General features: G+C 38.9%; 5 protein-coding genes across 16 annotated transcripts in view; 1 reads left to right on the top strand and 4 right to left on the bottom strand.

Moving 5' to 3' along the window:
• Positions 1–484: 484 nt before the first annotated feature.
• Positions 485–3787, bottom strand: LOC113208036 (transmembrane protein 192). Of its 3 annotated transcripts, none has more exons than XM_052264546.1 (8): positions 3769–3787; positions 3203–3263; positions 2891–3034; positions 2376–2492; positions 2179–2293; positions 1818–1982; positions 1629–1737; positions 485–1543 (listed from the first exon to the last, which is right to left on the bottom strand). In XM_052264546.1, exons 2-8 carry the CDS (start codon positions 3239–3241, stop codon positions 1405–1407), a joined length of 828 nt encoding a protein of 275 aa, XP_052120506.1. In that variant the 5' UTR covers positions 3242–3263; positions 3769–3787; the 3' UTR covers positions 485–1404. The 3 variants fall into 3 exon arrangements, with proteins under 3 accessions (XP_052120506.1, XP_026280663.1, XP_026280655.1); XM_026424878.2 differs by lacking the exon at positions 3769–3787 and adding an exon at positions 3527–3714; XM_026424870.2 differs by lacking the exon at positions 3769–3787 and having other exon boundaries at positions 3203–3712.
• A 192-nt stretch (positions 3788–3979) lies between these two features.
• On the top strand, positions 3980–8853 carry LOC113208003 (transcription elongation factor B polypeptide 3). The gene is made up of 9 exons (XM_026424811.2): positions 3980–4140; positions 4649–5612; positions 5684–5850; positions 6112–6302; positions 6398–6489; positions 6574–6773; positions 6972–7121; positions 7196–7355; positions 7437–8853. The coding sequence occupies exons 1-9, from the start codon at positions 4060–4062 to the stop codon at positions 7514–7516; spliced, it is 2085 nt and encodes a 694-aa protein (XP_026280596.1). The 5' UTR covers positions 3980–4059; the 3' UTR covers positions 7517–8853.
• Positions 8854–9394: 541 nt separating this feature from the next.
• On the bottom strand, positions 9395–11051 carry LOC113208052 (single-stranded DNA-binding protein, mitochondrial). Its single transcript, XM_026424890.2, has 4 exons — positions 10873–11051; positions 10275–10353; positions 10069–10188; positions 9395–9998 (listed from the first exon to the last, which is right to left on the bottom strand). Exons 1-4 carry the CDS (start codon positions 10885–10887, stop codon positions 9712–9714), a joined length of 501 nt encoding a protein of 166 aa, XP_026280675.1. The 5' UTR covers positions 10888–11051; the 3' UTR covers positions 9395–9711.
• A 346-nt stretch (positions 11052–11397) lies between these two features.
• Positions 11398–15673, bottom strand: LOC113208005 (adipocyte plasma membrane-associated protein Hemomucin). Of its 2 annotated transcripts, none has more exons than XM_026424826.2 (8): positions 15507–15673; positions 14793–14915; positions 14458–14663; positions 14247–14363; positions 13996–14164; positions 13750–13884; positions 13383–13656; positions 11398–13302 (listed from the first exon to the last, which is right to left on the bottom strand). In XM_026424826.2, exons 2-8 carry the CDS (start codon positions 14897–14899, stop codon positions 12511–12513), a joined length of 1800 nt encoding a protein of 599 aa, XP_026280611.1. In that variant the 5' UTR covers positions 14900–14915; positions 15507–15673; the 3' UTR covers positions 11398–12510. The 2 variants fall into 2 exon arrangements, with proteins under 2 accessions (XP_026280611.1, XP_026280621.1); XM_026424836.2 differs by lacking the exon at positions 15507–15673 and adding an exon at positions 15294–15455.
• A 338-nt stretch (positions 15674–16011) lies between these two features.
• The window catches only part of LOC113207980 (regulating synaptic membrane exocytosis protein 2), a 74018-nt gene continuing 69139 nt past the window's right edge, over positions 16012–20890 (bottom strand). For 7 of the 9 annotated variants that reach the window (XM_052264541.1, XM_052264534.1, XM_052264538.1 and 4 more), the window contains 2 exons: positions 20368–20776; positions 16012–18192 (listed from right to left, as the gene is read on the bottom strand). In XM_052264541.1, the coding sequence (XP_052120501.1) occupies positions 20555–20776 (222 nt within the window). In that variant the 3' untranslated portion in view covers positions 16012–18192; positions 20368–20554. Of the gene's footprint in view, positions 18193–20356; positions 20777–20890 lie in introns of all 9 variants that reach the window. The other 2 variants (XM_052264535.1, XM_052264540.1) reach the window with 2 other exon arrangements.

Genomic DNA, 20890 nt, shown 5'->3' with positions numbered 1-20890 from the left:
TGATGCAACAATAAGAAAATACAAACATTGAGTAAAACGTTTTCCTGTTTTCAAAGTGATTACATCCCTTTTCCTAAACAAGTACATTACAATTCATTTACAACTATCAGTATGATCTAAAAAAATTTCAACAATAACTAATGCTTATTTTTAAAAATAACACGAGAGAACAGGAGAAAATCATGACAAGTCCGTGGATCTTAATATTTCAGTTCAATCAGCCTCACATCACTTCAGTTACATGACTAAAATGAAATACTGAAATGGTTTTGAAGATTCTGAAGAGACAAATTTAGACCAGAGCATGCTTTGCTATCAGAATGAAAATCTTGTCTTGCTGCAACCATATGAATTTTAATTAATTTAAAATGATCAAAGTTCTCAAAGAAAAAACTTGAGGGAACAAATATACATACCCCTATGCATACTACCCCTACTCAGTGATAGTAAGTGTTCCGACAGGCTGACATTACATTTTTGTACAACCAGTAGGACACATTTTACAGTATACCATTTGGCTTAAAAGATACAATGGCATGATTTTGAAATGAGAACTGTAAAAATGTATAACTGAAGTCTAAGTCAACATAATTCTTCCGAGGAAATTCCAGGTTTTCAATCTTGCATGAAAAGCCAACAAAAGTACTAGTTAGTCGCAAAAAAAATGTATTGTAAAAACATCTAAAATTCCTAACATTACGGATTAAATTACTATTTAAGGTAATCAACAGCATTCAAAATCACAAACTTTGTTAAATAACAAATAATTTGAATCAGTCTCATAGGTAAGAAGCTTTCTTACAAAAATCATTTCATAGATCATGATCTGCACAATGGATAAATTGAAAGTGTAAAACTCTCAGATATATGATTATTGGTGCCATCATATACACATCACCTAATTATCAAAACTCCCTAACTTAGATAGAAAAGTGCTATATGTAAAGAACTACGCAGACTGTTATTGCATGATACTCAGTAGTTTTACATGGTGGAGGGTACATCTAAAATATAGCATCATATAAACTTGGAAAAGGACAATGTAAAATTTCATAGTGCCATCATATGTGATTACATGCTTATCCATTGTAGTGCTGCAACATAATTTTTGGTGTTAAGGACTGAAAACCTTGATAAGAAACAGATAGAAATACTCCAAGGATCAGGGAAACATATGAGAAATAAAGTATTAGATAAGATCGTTTTCATGACAAAGTACAAACAAGTAATATTACATTCAGACTGTCATATTAAACTGCACAGCCACCAAGTCTTTATAAAAATAAGGGTTTTAAACAATGGCACTCTACAAAGATTATGACTGTTATTTCTGTTTCTCTTAAACTAAGCATTTTCTTTCTGTACAAATTGGAGACACAGGTCCTTATAGAAACCAGGATGACTTCAAGTACACTCAGGTTCAACATGAGACCTAGATGAGAGCTGCATTATCTTATGGTTTAGCATAGCATTGTGCTCCTTTAAATAACGGATTAGATCAGCCTGTTTAGCAAGTAAGTCATGGATGTGTTCATTTGGCTCTCTGAAAGAAAAGAAATTTCAATTTAGTTCTAAAATACATCCCCACTCTTGATGTCATCTTTATATGACATTTATAGAGAAATCACCTGTAGCCAACTTCACCCCCTGGGAAGCTGTCTCGCACAAAGCTCATCATCCAATCCTCTCGTTGAACGTCAGGGGGAGGCCTTGTCTCATTAAACCTTCGAACTTTCACTACAAGAGAGGAAAACGTAAATAGTTAATAGACAATTACACTGGAGACACCTTGATATAGGGTTTATACAGTAATTTACCCAAGTATGTCATCAGAACTGGAATAAGAATACCAGTTTCCAAAGTCATTAGTGCACCAATGACATTGTTAGGTGATAATGATATAGTTTCAGCTCTGCAACGCTGTTCCAGATCACCATAGACATGATGGTAGACCGATGTTATAACCAGAAGGATGGCATTCCCTTTAAAAAATGAGAAAGTTTTAAAAATTAAATTTTTGTGTTACATACTTCATGAGAAAGAGTGCCAACAATCAGATTGAAATATTAAAATGTTCTGTAAGATGACAATCTGATGCTTGTCTCGGATGCCACTAATCATGTCATAAGATACAGTAGGCATCAGTATCAGTAAGAAATGTGCATCATCTGTACTTACATAGGGAGATGATATAAAATGGAATTCTAATGTGACTTTCTGTCTGCTTGTAGAATTCCAGGTAACCATTAATTCTTAACATGCGGTGCTTCAATTTCAAATGTTGATGTAAGATCTGTAAAAATAATTGTGAAATAAAAATTACGAACAATTGAAGAAATACTCAGCTGCACAGAGAACTTGAAATATTTACACACCCAGCTAAGACACCAATATGCTGCATGTATGTAGACCAGGAGAAAAAATGGTTCACACTTATAACGGAATTCTGGGCTCAAACACAAGAGAGCAATTATTGCAACTTGAACAAGAACCTGTGAGAAAAATGAAATATATCAGTAATTAAGGTGAAAATATAAATACCAAGAATTGTGATGGTTGATGACCAATTCGGGGGTTTTGGCACAATCTGATTAATATAGGGGTAATACAGCAGGTGGCAGATTTGTAATGACTTAATACTACACGGTAACAAACTGCAATAACTATTTGTTGCAGGTCATTCCAGGATAATATTTCAAATTGTAGAGCAGCTCTGCTCAGTAAGACCGAGCGTATTTAAAACAACAACACCAGGAGATAAATGTTCAGCTTTAAATAAAGATTTGAAATACAGACAACTATAATGTTTGTAGGAAAAAGGGTATTTCAGCATTAGATTTAGAAAAGGATATAAAAGAGAGACTTAACAGGAAAAAATGAAATTTCTTACAATAACACATATTTTCAGCATTACTGGAACATAAGTATGCAGTTTCCTGAAGCCTACAACTTCATCAGCTCCATGCAATGGTTGGAGGCGCTCCACTTCGTCATCATCCCCATTGATCAAACCGTCGTTGAAAAATACTGCGCCCTGAAATATATGTCAGTTACAGTGGTAGAAAACAAATACATAACTCTTGTTGTAAAAACAGACAAAGGACTAAGAGCCTACAGCAGTTAATATGATACAAAGAGATTAGCAGTGAATAATCATTCAACAGTTAGATCAGCAAAAAAATACATGGAATGAACAAATTACCCCAGCAGAAGTGTTGACACTCCTTGACAAGCTGACCATGATGTCCAAATGAATTCTTCTTCTGTTGATTTATTTAAAAGCAAAAATCAATATTATGTTTTCAATTTTCTGTAAGTGAACAACGCGCCCAAACAAACGGCAGAAAGAATTAGGCTAGATTGCTTTGGTTCCGTTGGTTCGCGAATCTTTAAATCAGTTGTCACACAGATGTCACAGATGTTCCAAACGTACACCCCTCAAATATACAGTAGATGAGTCACGCCGAAAATATCATATTCCATAGGAATAGTCGCTAAAAAAAAGAAAGCTGTGCTCTAACATTACCAAGAACAATAATACATGACGGCAAATATCTTGTTGTTTTCGTAGATGTCTGCGAGTACTACCATAGTTGTCTAAAGTATAGGAAATTAAGCAGGATTTTTTTTTAAATGTTTAAAACATGAGGGTCTTATCCCCGAAAGAAGTGTAAATACTTAAGACTTATTACTACACGTTATCAAATAACTTCCTGTATCATATAAAAGAAGATAAAGTAAGAAAATTTGCAGTACGCCAAAACCTACCTAAGACTTCAAAATTTACACGTGATTGATACCAACATTAAAAAATCTGCACTATTTAAAGAAACGCTAATTAGGTAGAACTGTTGCAAGCTGTGTTACAAAGTTTACATTCTTTTCGAAGTCAATAGTTTGAAATGATACCATGGAAAAACATGCGATAGAACTATCACACAGTAGTCAAACAAGTAACGCCCTGAAGTTGGTGTCGTACAATTGACAACGTAGAAAAATAATCCATGAGGCAGTGAATAAGGGTTGGAATCGGTCATTAAACAGCTGGCATTTATCAACATGTCGGCTGCAGAGTCGGTAGTTTCGCAAATACAACATTATCAAAAAAGCATTCAAAAGTACCATGGAAACTCGTCCAGGGTAAGGATAGATTAGTGCATGTCACCTTCATTTCGTTCCTCCCTTGTTTGTATTCCCGAAACTTTAGTCACTATCATAACTTTTCCAAATGCTCTGCGTCAAGGACTATCATGACGTCCGAGGGATGTCGTTGTTGAAAACAATTTAGGCCTACTTGCCGTTTTATTCTCAGTTTACTTTAATGACAATTACTATTTGTCAGAATATGGTGTTTTCTAGCAGAGCTTAGTAGAGGGGCTTTCATAATTTATTACCCACATGAATAAACAGGCTATATGTCCTGATTAAAGAGAAATTTTCAGAAAAATTTGAGATTTTAATAAATGATCACAAGAATAATAATGGAACCTGTTTTATGAGAGTAATAATCAATAAATGACAGATCCACCATTTCAGTATTTTGATTTGATCTTCTCCATGCTATGTGCATACCCAATGTTAGTTCATGGGGAATTTGCGTCTCAACAGGGTTGTTTGGTTGTATATTTCACTCATATTTGCCTTTCAGATTCTTCATTGCATTAACAAATTATATAGTCTGCCGGTGTCAGTACAACATTTACAAGACACTGGTGTAGGGAAGACTATCAATTCTCTTCGGAAAAGTGATGGAGAAGTAGGAGAGTCTGCTAGGGCTCTTGTCTACAAATGGAAGCAAATGGTCGAAGACGAATCAGAAAATGAACAGGAGGGTAATGCAAATATGCGGGCACATTCAAAATATAATGGCAATTCAGAAAATGAAAATCACAAGGAAAAATTTGAGAAGCGAAGCAGAGAAAACTCAGATAAGACATCTAGATCCGACGAGCATTTGAAATCCGACCATAGTAAAGATTACAAAAGGAAAAGAGAATCAGATCATGATCAGATCAAAGATAAAAGATACAAGAGTGAGAAAATAGACAGTATCAAAAACTATAATGACGAAAGTACAAGAAGCATTAATGGCAATAGCGAACATTTTGGTTCAGAAGAGGAATGGACTGTCAATAGGCAAGGTAGTGGAAGTGAAGATGATAGGGATACAAGGCATACTTATATTAAAACCGAAAGGAATTCTAGTGAAGAACGCTATGCTCAATCTTCTGATGATGATATTCAACATGAAAAATCAAGCAAGCAAGAGAAGTCTTCTCAGAAGCAAAAAAGTAAAACCTCTTCAAGCAGCTCTGATAGAAGTAAACATTCATCAAGTAAATATGAACATAAGGAAAGTAAATCATCAAGCAGTAGCAAACATAAAGAGGAAAAATCGTCCTCTGCGGGAAGTAGTTCTCATACCAAAAAAGATTCTAGTAATATATCGGACAATAAAGGTGAAGGCAGATCAAAAAGCAGAGAGAAGGACAAGAAAGATAAACACAAAGACAAGCATAGGAGCAGAGAGGAGAAGAAGTCCTCTAAAGATAAAAAAGAAAAAGAGAAAAAGAAATCAGAAGATGATGAAGATGGTGTTGATTCTTTTTCAGGTAAGTTGTCTGTTGTCTTTTAATATATATTATTCACCTTACCATGTAATAGCATAAAATCCCACTGCTAGGTAAAAGTTTTGAAGCAGCCCTCGGTATGATGTTTCCTCCTGAGAAGTCAAAGAAGAAGTCTATGTCAGGTACCTCATCATCACACTCTCCATCTAAGAATAAATCTAAATCATCTTCTAGTGGTTCGGAGAAGAAAACAAAAGATGCCGATAACTATTCCTATGAGGTATGTTGTGCATGGTTGACCTGATAGTTGATACTACTTAGACTTTGTTCCTGCAATCAAAGAACCACAGGTTATTTTTGAACTTGTTTTTCCAATTCCAATGTGTCAAATAGACTGTCAGTTGTGTTGACTATAAAATCTGAATTTTTCTTCAAAATTTTGTGGTTGTATCCACAATGTAGATACTGTATTCATTCAGCTTAAACATTAAGTACTCTTATTTTGAGTTGTACCTTCATATGTTGTATCTGTCTATTTTAGATGGAGCAGGAGTTCCCTCCACAGTTACCACCATCAATAGATGTTGATGAAGATTATGGCCTACCAACTTTAAATCCAAATTACAAACCACTGCCACAGCCAAATTTCTTTAACTCTCCCCCTAAACGATACCAAAGTGAAGATGCATTGAGTGATGCTCTATCAAATATAATGTATTCTAAAGTTCAAAGGTAAGTTATTTGTTTTAACAAATGAGTTAATCACATTTGAATTATTTAAAAAAATATTTAACTTCAGAATAAACTGTTACTTTCCATATTTTTAGAACTAAAGTCTACTCAGGGAACAAAACTGGATATACCCATGTTCCTTCACTTTTTGATTTGTGTACAAGAGTCCTACAAGAAAATATAGACGGTAATTAATTATATCTACCTAACTGCTCATTCTTTGACTATATTGGATATTTCTCTAGTCGTATTAATATATCTGTCTGAACAGCTCTAGAATATACGGGTGGTGTTCCATTTGACCTATTAAAACCTGTTTTGGAGCGAGCAACCCCTGACCAACTTTTCACATTGGAGCATTACAATGCATATTTGATAGAAGACACTGATATGTTTTGGGAATATCACTGCAAAAAAGATTTTCGAAATAAGAAACGAATAGAAATGGAGACATGGAGAGAAATGTACCAGGTAAGCAGAATGTGCAATGGAAAAAGAAGTGTTAAAAATAAGCAGGAATTTGGATACAATTATTATCCTAGTACCCACTTTGTATCAAGGTATAAAAAGCCCTGTAGCTTTTAATGCTCTATCATTTTGATTTTTTTCTTTTAAAATGTACTTATCAGCAAAAATTGTTTTCATGTAAAATGTTCTTACTTTCCTCAGAGATGTCATGAGGAACGAGAAAGCAAATTAAAGGCGTTAAAAGAAACCATTGCAGCCTCAGCAAAAGCAAAGTTGGCACCAGTGCGAAAGACACAGTTAGCTTATATTGAAACTACAGCAAAACCACCACGCAATGTTGCAAGAAAACAAGTGAGTTGTCTTCATATTTCATATGATTATCTCAACAAATTTACTTGTAGCCATTAACTGTTTTGATGTTTCAGGCAAAATTTGGCACGGCTCATTCATCAACCTCATCAGCATCGTCAAAGCAGGATGGTTCAGGTTTCAGTTCATCGTTTACGGGTAGATCCTCTACGACTATAGGTCCTGCAGTGTCTGTTCCAGCTCCCAGAGGAGCTGGGGCTAGCAGTTCCCACTCAAGTGAGTTCTGTATTTCATGTCAAGTTTTATTCCACTTTCAACCTAGTCTTGATTAATGTATTTCTCTGTTTTTTGTTGTAGATTCTTGCAAACCAAAGCCTAAAGCACCACTTATGCAGAAAGCTCTGCAACTCATCAAATCCAACAGATATAGACGATAACTTTTCTTACTTGATGAACAAATTTCTTTTGTTTCTCTCTGCAAAATGAAGTATAGTAAATATTTGTAAAATTTGTACATTTTTTTAATACAGTTTAAATGCTCTTCAAATGCATTAGTTTGAGCTTAAACTCAATGGATTATGTGAAGTTTAAGATTATGATCCTATGAACTGGAAAGGGAAAAATATATTGACTAGTCGACTACTTGCCCAGTTCTAGCTTCAAAGTCAAAGTTTTTCCATTTTGAAAGAAAGGCTTTTTAATGCAATATGATTTGGTCTCTTGCTGAACATTATCTACAAAACACATTGTGGTTTCCGCGTGGAAATGATTGGCAGATTAAAATCAAAAGAGAATACATGAGTGAATTTTGGTTGCCGGGCAATCTCTACATTACATTTCATTATACATTAAAAGTCCTTTCTTATGAAACAATATAAAAAATGTACATTCATGTGATCTTTATGTATGTTCTCATTAGGAGTTAAAATTTTTCAGGGTTCTGACATCCTTGGTTGTACATGTACAGTACCTTGATGTTTTAGTCATACTTGTTTTATTGTATGACCATCTTCATAGAGCATTGAGTGAATCTTTATTATTTTACTTTTCTTTTCCTCAACAAAAGAATTTTGAGTGTAAATTACGACTCAGTGGTATGGTGATGGAAACTCCGTACTGTTAAGAGGCACTCTGTTCAATGCTTATCACATTTTTTATGGATTTTTGTTCTGTGTTTTAGATAATTTTTTGTGCCCACTGACACCAGTTCTAATCACACTTGTTTACATTTCAGAATTAAGGCAATAACTTGTCTGCTGTTAGTGTACTTTGTATCATTATTTGCATGTCTTGTCTTTTAAATTGTGTATCTGACATAAGAGCATGGCTGTGAACATTTAATATTGACTCTTTGGCCCTTCATTCTTTTTTAAAATTGAACCTTGACATATTTGGCTCTCCCTGCTTCATTGATACTTGTTGGTCTGTTTCGATGGCTGTGTCCAGATTCTAAATTGGTATAATATGTGGAGGAGATGGGGAAGCCATTACATTTGCTTCCCCCTTTTCTCTACAATTAGAATTTAGATACAAGCTAAATATAATTAAAGATGACATTATGAACGCACATGTATTCTGGCTATTTCTTTAAGCAATTTTTCCATGCATGGAAGATACAAAGTAATCATTTAAGAAGAACCCAGTTATTCTAGTATGAATGTGCCTTTGATGAACTTCATTTCTTAAGGATTGCTGAGATTAACACTGTTTTCATGTACCATGCACTGATGTTCCATTGTTATGATAAACAGTAAACTTTTATGGTACATCTCTACTTTCAACTTTTGAAGTTGCAAGGCAGCGCCTTTTCATTCCATCAGCAGGAACTATCATAAGTGGGACTGAATTGTCTGCAACAGATAGTAGCCAGGAAGTATAGCACTTAAGTGCATGAATGCATTAAGAATACAAGGATTAAACCTTTAAATCCTTAATTACTAATAGCTTGATCAGTATGTGATATCACCTATTCAACCAAGTACGCTTGGAATTGTTAATTGTTGGCTTAGTTATTGTCCCTCACCACTTCCAGAACTCAGATAGTTTAGAAGTTCATGGGTACTTCTAGCAAGGTGAGTATAGAACAAAGAATAGACAGATTGAAGTGACATCATCATTCCACATGGTTGTGCCCCTGTGGAAGTGCAAGACCAATGTGAATAGTTTACTGCTCTTTGTACTATTAAGTACATGTAGTGACAGTTGTGAGGTGGAACTGATGCCACATAAATTATCAAATTAAGTTAGTGTAAAGAATAAATTCTGCAATGTTCTGTAACTGATGATTCATTTGTGCAAGTACCATGAACAAGCTCTGGATTTTAAACAAGATTTATTACAAACATATCTTCACTCACACAGAATACAATGAAATATGGACTCAGCTGTGCAGCATTGATTAGCAACCAGAGCACTGTTGGATGTCAAGTCCAAAATAGTTCTGTTTCAGCATGAACTAATTGTGCTGCTACAAATGACTGTGGAACTCTTTGGTTTTTAATGTTTAACTAAGCTATCGCTTCTTTGAAGGATGTTAAGCGAGCTCACATATCAAGATTTCAGCTGCACAAGCAGGTAACTAATTACACCTGTAGTATCAGCAATATAGCTTTTACTTTGAATGAAAAGATGTTTAACTGATGCTAGCAGCAGCTTGACTGGAAGCATCACCGGAATTGGCTGCTTGCTCTGCTTGCTCTGCTTGTCGTTTCCTGCTCTTTTCAAGGAAGATTACTCTTCTTGCAATAACAGCTGCCTGGTGGTTGTAGACCATTCTCCCATCTGCACTAGGTTCAGCTGCTCTGTAGGCCACTCTCCCTGATACGTAACAACGTTGTCCTCTCTCAAGGGCTTCAATTACAATATTGGCTAATTCTTTCTTGGTAACAAGTACTTTGTGCCAACATGGGTAGGTTTTCACTGTGAAATAAACAAAAAATAATTTCAAGCTCCAATTTCAGTTTTTAAAGTGGATTCATTTGACACATACCTGTTCCATCTTGTAGCTTCACAACAGATTCTGTGTACAGCGGGAAAGCAACAGCATCATTGGTTCCAATTTTTTGAGGTTCCCTACCGACTCGTCCTAACAACTCAACATTGTTGACAACTGTAATAACACACATATGAAACTGTTGGTCAGTTGCACCCCATGGCAATGTTATACTGCTTCAATTAAGCTGATCACATACTTACAGGCACTCATCGCTCGTACACTGTTTGCAGTTAAGACTGGTAATGGGCTACTGCAGGTCCTAACGACATGTTGAAACATCTGACAAAAGACACAGATCACGCATGAGCATTATAAGGTATGTCACTGAAAATAAGAAAACACTGAATAAAGAGAGTTTAGCTCTCTTATTTGACCAGTAAATGAAGTAGTTCAGAAGATGTATAATTAAAATCCAGCAAACTTACTGATGATTGCCTCTTCAATTACAATAAAGTATTAAGACGTCAGAAAATAAATATATTCTACAATTTCCAATTATTCTAGGTGAAAACGTCGAAAATAGTTAACGGAAATTTCAGGCAAAAAAATTATAGTGCATTATGAACTAACCTCACCGGCAACAATGCCTGCATTTAGTTACTAGTATAATTAAGCGAATTTGAACCTCAAAGAAAAGTCGAGGGTGATTTCTATTGCGTAAAACATCACATGAATTACTACTTGCCATAAGAATCAATGAGATTTAAAGGAAGTAGATCGACTAACCACAATCGCTTTCTCGGCTACAGAGTACGACTCTATTATTTAACTAACTTATAACCACGGATATAAACTTACCGTCCGAAGAGCCATTGTAAACAAGGAGAAATTTGAGTTTTTTCGCAAGTGAACGATATTCTAACGCGAAATCCAAACGACCGGAGACTGGGAAGATGCGATCGACGGCTAAGCAGACGGACTTCAGGAAGATGAACTCGGCCCCCACGAGGTGCGATAGGCGGAGAGGCGCAAGGGGCGCAAGCCGGAGGCGGGTGATGCAAAACTTGAAGAAAAACAAAAACAAGGGAAGCCAACATTTGGTGAAAAATTTGTAATAACCTTTAAAACTCCAAGCACGATTGAATGAAGCAACTCAAGGTAAACTGTAAGAATCTTCTAAATTCTAAACGTAGGAGCTGAAAGCTCTGACATAAATTGTGCTTATTTCGTGTCTGTGTTGAGTTCCGAAATTGGGGTAGCAATACTGATGGGAACAGGAAGCACGACATATGACGTAGATGGGCGGTTGATTCAAATCACTTGAGCTCAAAGCAAGCAACCAGAATCTTCAAAGAGGTATTGGTAACAAATCGATGCAAAGGGGAAGTTTTTTCTTTTTTTATTTGCAGAGAACTACAACATAATACCAATACAAAACAGATATGAATTTTAGAACAACCATAATTATAAAGGCAGTCAGGGGTACCTTCCATGTTAAAACTATGACACAGCAAAGTTAATCTAGATGGTAAAATGAGTGCAGTAGCGCCCATCCATCAGAGAATATTATTTGTGACAAACTATAAAATCACAACCTATCACACGTATGTTTAGGACATAATGTGATAAGAATTATACATCTATCAATCAAATTGCACTATTTCAAAAAAAAAAGTTTGCCAGCACAAGCACCCACATTAAGACTATACTTAAACACTGATCAGATGGAATGCAACCTAATACAGGTACTTATTATGTAAAACATCAGAAAATTTAACTCCCTTATGAGCAAAAATAGCGTAAATAGGTAAGCTTTTTAGTTCATAAAGATATTGCAGGGTCATGACTATAAAGTGGAGAGCTGCCATGTCACTAAGACAATTTTACTTAAACTCGAGAACATATGTTTTCATTAGCAAGTCATTATAAAAGTTCCTTAAAACAAAAGTACAAAATGATTACAATTAAATAAAAGACATTGTCTTCGATACGTAGGGGTAAGATGGAAAGAATTAGGACTCATCTCAATAATACAGGACGACAAAGTAGGAATGTGAAATCTTCTAGAAATGCATATATAAGAATATGTTTGCCTGTCAAGTGCACATCCTTTTTGGCACAATAATGTGAGATTCAAAAACTTGAAAAATGTGACTTTAACAGTATCACAATGGCACTTGATTTGTTCGATAGAGCAAGGCACAATGTGAATTTAGAAACAAATAAGAGTGAAACAGGAATTATATTCTGAAACAAGGTAAAATATTTTGGAATGTCACAGCCAACTAACTGAGCAGTTTCAAAAGATACAGCAGTTAATAAGTATACAAATTGTGAAAAAACAGTGACTTTAAAAAATGCTTAAATTTAGAGAGAAAGATTTGAGTATAAAACCAAGAGAGTTCATTATTATATTCTGTATCAAGCACATACTAGAGCAAACTGAAGCAGATCTGTGACAAAATATAACTAGGTTAACATTGATCCTAATGTACTTCAATTTTTACCAGAATTCCCTGAAGCACGGTTGGTTTTCGCTTCCTCTGCTGCCTTCCTTTTGGCTGAATCTTCAGCAGCCTTTTTCAACTTCAATTCCTCAGCAGCTTTCCTTGCTTTTGTTTCTTCAGCTATCTTTCTTGCTTTGGCTTCCTCAGCAAGTTTCTTGATTTTGGCTTCCTCTGCCAGTTTTTTTGCCTTAGCTTCTTCAGCAGCTCTCTTGGCGTTTTCTTCTGCTGCTTTTCTTGCCTTTGCTTCTTCAGCAGCCTTCTTTGCAGCCTCTTCAGCAATCTTTCTTGCTCTGGCTTCCTCGGCAGCCTTCTGCTTTGCCTCTTCAGCAGCTAATCGAGCTTTTGACTCTTCAGCTGCTTTTCGGGCAGCAACCTCAGCCTCCTTCTTTAAGCGAGCAGCTTCTCCAGCAGCCTTCCTTGACCTCTCAGCTTCTTCAGCAGCTCTCTTGATTTGATCTTCTCTTACTTTCTTAGCTCTGACTTCCTCAGCTGCTCTCTTTGCGGCCAGCTCATCCTGCTTTCTGTCTTCTGGGCTTGCTTCTTCATATCTCACTGATTTGATATGAACTGTGTTAGGTGCATTGGGGCGAGCAACACGGCCAATATAGTTGTTATAAGGTGACGCAAGAAGAATGTAATCTCCAGAAACAATCATGTCACTCACATGATTTACTGATCCATCTCTCCCAATGAGTGCATCTCTAATTTGACCATTGGAATCCAAGTTCAAAATGTTCACACCGTTCTCAGATAAACCGGCAGTGCTGCTGAAGTGACCAATCTGAAACAGACAAAGGTATAATGGCTCACCCAAGTAATATAACAAAATAAATAATTATACATAATGCTACCAATACTAACAAAATGTTTTGCACGGCGACAGAAGTAATTAGGGTAGAAATTGTTGATCTGGTCAAATGGAAGTTCAAGGAGAAAAATAACACGGCTCAAAAACTTTCTGATGTTGGGGAAAGGTCCAAGGACAACAGGTAATGCTGGGTGAGACTCATCAGCAATCTGAACAAGTGATACGTAAAAACCACCCTGGCCATCAATTCTGATATTGTCCGGTAGGCCAGGTAATCCTTCAGCAAACACACTAACAGTGCCCTTTTTGTTTCCTTTCAGATCATACCTGTGATACATTGGAATTTTAAGTTGCAACCCTTAAAACACTATGATTTCTATTGTTCAAAATTTTAATAGTGGATATGTAATATGGATTTACCTCATCACACGAGCACTAACAGTTTCGGAGAATACAAGAAAATCTTCATTTGATGACAGAGCTACTCCATTGGGAAACAGCAAGCCATCTGCTAAGACTGACACCTTTTTACTCTGAGGATCGTATTTGACAAGTCTGAGTGAAAGAAAAATTAGGATTTAAAATTAATAAAATTACATTCAATTGATTAATTAAAATGACCATGAGATGTAGGCACTACAGTTTCTTATCATTAAAACCTCTCACCGTCCATCACCAGGAGCTAGAGCTGCAAAAAGACCATCATAAAGTGGGAAAGTTGTGCTTGAGACACTGAAATAAACAGTGCCATCTTTAGCAACATCTAGGTCATTAATGAATTTAGATTTCTTTCCTTCAATTTCTTCATTTGCACCAACTAGCAAGGTTTTTTGACCTGGATGGAACAAAACCAATTATGGTATAAACTGTGTATAAACAAATAAAGCAATTTCACTGTAAGGTAAATAATAAAATACCTGTCTGGATATTGTATTTAAAAATGCCATAGTAGGCATCAGCTACATATAAGTTGCCTGCTGCATCAAATTTCAAACCGAGGGGACGTCCACATATATGTTCATCAGTAATATCATCTGAATATTACATGGTAAAAAAAGACTTTCAATGGCGGAGATCTAATTACTTCTGATACTTAAGTGCAATGATCCAATACTACTCGATACAAACCACAATTTTCACCAAATTTGACTACGGGCTTTATTTCACCTCCTTCGATCCGAACAACAAAGCCACCGTGAATTCCAGTGTAAACTATACCATTGTACATAGCAAAGGCCTCAGGGCCAGTGAACTGCCCCTCAAATATACGTTCTGCTTTGTCAAGATGCCTTCTTTGCAACAATTCTGCACCAAGGGATTTTGGTTTTGCGACGCTATCAGAAAGGTTGAGAATAAAATTTGAATAAGTGGTAAATTAAATGTTGTTGCTGAGGGAGTTGGAAATCCTAACAAAGTATGAGAACATTGTGGCCATACCACACTGTGAGAACAAATAAACTTACCTGTACTCTTTATATTCAGCATGTGGGGGTATGCCAGGTAAGAAGGTAATCAGCAAACATACTAGAAAAAGTTTTGTAATGCTCCACACGAGGGAGAGGCAGCCCATTTTGGTAAGATAATTACTAAAAACATACAGAAACAAAGGAATATTGTTAAAAACTAATGCCTAGATTGAAGTAAAAAGTAACTCGTATGTGTAAAATACAAATGAATGAGAACTGTGAAAGACCCGAGAGATGCCGTAACATTAATTAGCAGATTAACAACATCGGAGTATTGAATTCAAAGGATTAGATAATCTTGTGCACACAAATTGTTGACGAAAGTAAAAATTTGGAAGTGACAGAGCAAATTACACTTGATATTTTAACAGTAAGTTTGACACTTGTGAACAGCAGAGTAAAGCAATCATAGATCCTGTATAACCGGATTCAGTATCCTAACCACAGTTGGGATTAATATAAATACGGTCTGAAGATTTTAAAAATAGGAATAATGACCTGAATTTGTGAGAACAAAACAGAGAACATCGGAGTAAAGTCCAAATTGCAAGTGTCAACGTAGCAATCCCGACCGACCGGGCCGACAGCAGACAGCCTGATGATTACTCAGCTTATTCCAACGTTCACATCACTCCCACAGAATGTACAAGCCAGAGGTGACTTTCCACTCAGCCTCAGTGATAAGAACAGTTTGTTTCTTTCGATACTCACCACTCACTTCACGGTTGCCGATGCCCTGACCCCTTTGACAAGTTAGGCTGCTTGCTCCCTGCTGACAGTGCAGTCAGAAGAGAGTCAAAATCAGACTGAGAAAGTGAGGTTGGCGTGTTCGTGGTCTTGTTGGTAACCGCCGACCGCCGACTCTCAACTGTTGATAAGTTGCCTGACCTGACCAAGACCGGAACCAGAAAAAGGGAGGGGGTCAATTCAGCCTTTCTGATCTGTCTTATCACATATGAATACTACATAGTTCTGTAGAATCATTGTGCTACATTTGGCGGATGAAAGCCGTTCATCGATCGTGCTTTACGGCACCCAAAGGGGCCATAGCTCGGCCTTAGCCTCGGATCAATGACCGAGGCTCCACTCTGCGGCAGTGTGGCTATGAAGGGAAGTCCACTTTGAATTGTGTATTTCCACCCCTATAACAGGAGGACGAAGGTTGTCAAGGATATTGTACGCACCCAAGGAATAGGAAAGAAGAGCACAAAAAACGTAATTTTTGCATAGATACATTTATTGTCTTCGTATTTACATGTGACGTTCTTATGTTAGTGTTTAACCTAGAGTTTGAGAGCTTCCCAATGAAAGCCGTACGGTTAAAGAGCGGAGGAAAGAAATAACGACGACTTGGAGAGAACTTTAAGGTTGTGCCTGGCATACTTGGAGCAGCTTGGAGCCGCGTAGCCTAGCCGGCCTTTGCTTGCTTCGCTCTGCTTCGCTGGACCCAGGACAAGAGTAGTAACACTCGTAGCATCATGGCGCTTAACAACAGTCTGCACAGCAGTTAAAAGGTATTATCACAGATCCAGAGTGCTTTTCATTTTTTAAATAATGTATTTTCTTTAAATTTTATGTCTTTCTGTGGCCGGACCGGTTTGATGGCCCAGTAAGAAATGACACCCTATAGTCATGTTGTACTTCGACGTAAGTACTGAGTTGGCCATTATTTACGTCGGTTCGATTTCCATTCCACTACCTCGCGTGTCGCTTCTTACTGGGGCTTGGGGGCTTGCGGTTGATCAAGAACCTAACATTCCTAAATACTTGAGCACAATTTAACATTATGATACAATGGTAAGGATATGTTCAGAACTGAGGTGAAGGCACAAACACTTCACCCGGATTCGTCCTAGCTGGATAAATCAGACAAAAGAAACAAGAGCTGCCCGAGCTTTGATACTGCTACGGAATACTACTGCAAATCAGAAACAATTCAAACCGTGGGTCTCATTTGAAAGTGGCTTTGAAAAACTTTGGCTTATTTTGCTTTGATTTTCTAAGTCTGATTATCACGATTGGACATTCACTTCTTTCTCAGGACAAGTAAATTTTGAATTTTGAAAAGCCAAGGTAAACTTAGTGAAGTAAACAAAAATTAGTCAAGGAGAATTAAATTTTACGCAGAATTTGCTTTTAAGAAGTTTCTCCGCAGCCTATGCGATTGGTATCAGTTGATTAGAAAAACACACTCACCCATACTCTCGCACTCACACACGCTTTCACACACTCTCCCTCACACTTTCTGTCTCTGTCCCTCTCACACACACGACGGATCCGTGAGCAACCGCTCACCCCGAGACTCAGCAGCCTCTGCTGCTCTATAAAGACAATGCGTCAACATATTCGAAAGAACAACAAAAATCACAGCATGCACATAATTATCCTAACTTGAAATTACAATGATTTTCCCTCACCATAACTTTTTTTAAACTAACAGATGCTTGTATAATGCGTAAGTCTGGATGAAGCGCCAAATGATTGCACCACAAAAAGGACAACCTAGTTGAAAGAAAAAATAAACTGAAATAAAAAAGTGACGCCGCGGCCTCCAAACTCGCTTTAGCCCCTCAAGCTCGAGGCTGACATCGGTGGGTCAATGCCAAGGGAGGCATTCTGGCCACTTTGATCGACTATGTTGTAGCCTCATAGAGGAGAGAAGAGGGGGGAGGGGGTGAGAGGGCGAAGGCGAAGAAGAGTAAAGGAGAGAGTCCAGACGAAACACGAAAAAAAAAAAACGGAAGTCAAGTGGTTTTCTCATTCCTCCCGCGAGGACGTTTGGCACATGCCACTCGTCGTATGTAGGGCTGACTGGACGGAAGGCGCGAAGCAGAGGGTTGGGGAGGATGAGAGAAGGGGGGGGGCGGGTTGCGAGCAAAGAGGCTGCGGATCACCGATTTGGTCTTTCATGTTCGTACATGATGAAGAGTACCGATAACAAAATTGCCTGTACAATATGTTACAATGTCCCTTTTTAAAAGTAAGAAATCCAAGGTATTTGTAAATAGTTATATATTTATAGTATATCTTTGTTTCATAAATGAATAACCCTTCTTGTTTTAGTTGACTAAACACACAGGTTAGGCCCAGGTAGGGCCGGCAGGGCGCTGCTTCGCTTGTGCGGCGGGGTGTGGCGTGGCGGAGCGTGGCGTGGCGTGGTGGGGCGTGGCGGGGCGGGGCGTAGCGTTGGTGGCGGCGAGTCACGTCTATCACACGAGCAGCATGCCTTATCACTCTCCATAACATTGTATAAAAGTCTCCTATTCATATATAAAGACGAAGCGTTGAGAAATGTTGATGATTATGATGATTTTTATGATGATGATGTCGATGATGATACGGTGGCGATGACCATGGTGAAGGGGATGCCAAGGTGGTCGGAGTCCTGACCACTTTACTGGAAAATAGAAAAGAAAAAAGTGTCAGTACAAACTAGCTGTCACTTGCCAAAGTTTGAAATTACATTTTTCGGGTTAAGTTATATATGTCATAAACTTGGCTTTACGCTACCCACGCGCCATTCGAGCAACTTGTGATGTGGTGTCAAACGCAACAAAGCGCAACGTGGTGTCAGCGATTCGCCAAAAAAATGTACGATAATGCAGTGAAACCAAAGCAGCAAACCAATCTCTCCTATACCGCCCCATCCTAAGATTTCATCTTTTCCCAGCGTCTTCTCAACAAACTAGCCTATGTGTCAGACGAGACTGTAATATATATACTCCTGTTATACAAGAGAATAGCCTGAAACACTGATAAACGAAGTGTGCAACTGCTAAATACTTCTGCAACTGCAAGTTAAATACTCGCAAGTGTGCAACTGCAAGTTGAATACTTGCTAGTGTGCGACTCCTCGGTTGAGCGCACTTCCAACAGAGTGAGCGTTCAATATAAAGAGCGACATTCGTACATAAGTATTTACGGTGTGTATTTAGCTTCATATAAGTAAAATCGAGCACTGGAAAAACTAATGTGACATGTGTCACATTACAACTGTGACTGACATCCTTTATGTCGTCTGTGTGGTGTGACCGCATTTTCGGTCACGCTTGTAGTGTGACCTCCTGTGGGTTCTGCCTACACCTATTTAGCTAATGTTGCATCAATTGGTGTGACTTAAACTAAGGTCACATTACATGGTGTGACCAAAACTGGTCACACCAATTGATGTGACACATGCCAAATTAGTTTTTCAGTAAGGGTATTCTGATTGTTGACCCCAAATAACAACCTCTATCCCTCTAAGCCTAAAAATCCCATAAAAAACATCGTCCATAGTGGGATAGATGACCAAAATGTCAGGCAACATGCTTCAGCTACTTTAAATAGCTCCACTTCTTGTAGCCCTTTTATAGCAGACTCTGAAGAAGTCGTGGGTGTGATTTTCCACCCAGCTGCAAACCTTGCCGTAAATGATCCTTCTCATCTAATGCACACTACAAACGGCTCTTTGTAAGTTTTCCTCATAGAGGGTGGCAAACAGACACAGGAACATTTCGTAGTTGTACTGTTATTCTGCTGCACACCATGGGGCCTTCTCTCACAGGGCCATAAGGCGCCGTATGGCGGTAGGCAAGCCCACCACCCCCACGGCTACATGAGGTACAGAGTAACTACGAAATTTTCTGGGGTATGTTGGTCACCCTGTATTGGGCATAAATGACGCACACGCTTGAGTTTTGAATATGGAATCTACGAAAGCAGCCACCCGACGCGACTGCGGCATGGCAGTGCAGCAGCAGGCCGGCAATGGAGTACACAAAAAAGGATTAGCTGCACAGCTAAACCAACAGCTAAATACGGGATAAGCAATTATTTAGCTAAATTATTAGTTATACCGTATTTAGCTTTGGGTTTAGCTATCCGGCTAATCTTTTTTTTTTCCATGCACCAAAACGGCAAAACGGTGCAAGGCTTGGTCGCGCGCACAAAAGGACGCCGCCTGCACAATCTCCTTCGCACTCGTTCACGCAAAACCCCTAGCTAGCGAATAAAGCGTCTACGCCGCCACGGTGGTGCTGCGAGTGAGTCATGAGCGCCTGCGGATGGCGCGGTAGGCAGCGCGCTGCGCTCGCGTGCTCGCCGGCATGACGGTTGCCTACTCGCCCGGCGCCCGGTCCGCTCAGGCCCGGCGCGGGGGTGGGACCGGGTGGGACACACCACGCCGCGCCGAGCACGACCCGGCAACAGCTTGTCTGAGCACTTCAGGGTGTCGGAAGGGAGGAGCAGCGAATAACTAAACAGCTGGCAGAGGTTTGGGAATGGCAATAGAGCGGCAAATTTTTCGACTCGAACTGCCTAACGCAGTGGGTGCGAAATGCATTAGATCTGCTTTTTATTGGAAAAGGAATAAAGAATAAGCGGCTTAACGCACGGGGAAAGGGTACTTGGGAAGGGCGGTAGTCTTGAAGGAAGCACAGCTAGTTACTTGAGCACAAAAATAAGGAAACTTTTTTTTTTTGAGGAGGCGAGAGTACAAGAAAAGGCAGAGAAAGAAGATATGAAGAAGAGGAGAAGAAAAAGGAGGCGCAGGCAATTAGTCACACAGAAGCGGTGGTTACCTACTACCTACCCTAAGGTAGGGGAGTGGAGTGGCCCGGCGTGGCGCGGCCAGGCACCAGGGTCACACACTACATGATGGGCTCAGACAACCTGGAGCAGGCACAGTCAGTACGCGAGCGGAGCGAGTTGTGTCGATGATGAAGATGGTGGTGAGGATGATGATGTTGGTGGCACCCACTCCGTCCCCGCTACCACCGCTACGGGTTGGTGGGGATCGAGTCTAGGCTATTGTCTGAGCTGCGGCGGGACAGGGCCGACAGGGCGAGCGAGGGTGGACCACTAACCAGGGACGTGGTTCCGAACAGCTTGTACCAGCCGATCACCATGGCGGACAGGTTGAGATCGTCCAACATGATCTGCGCCACGCCCATGAACACCTTCTTGCCCTCGATGCGACCGTAGTCGCCCCACACCGTCACCTGCGGTCACAGAAAACAGCTCGTGTGCAGATTCTAACGACGAGAGAGAGGGGGAGAGAGAGGGGGAGAGAGAGGGAGAGGGGAGAGAGAGGAGAGAGGAGAGAGGAGAGAGAG

The sequence above is a fragment of the Frankliniella occidentalis genome, unplaced genomic scaffold (assembly GCF_000697945.3).
Source record: "Frankliniella occidentalis isolate FOCC.00 unplaced genomic scaffold, Focc_3.1 Scaffold20, whole genome shotgun sequence".
Classification (NCBI taxonomy): domain Eukaryota; kingdom Metazoa; phylum Arthropoda; class Insecta; order Thysanoptera; family Thripidae; genus Frankliniella; species Frankliniella occidentalis.
Note: the sequence above shows the minus strand (reverse complement) of the source record. Positions and strands in the feature narration are given on the sequence as shown.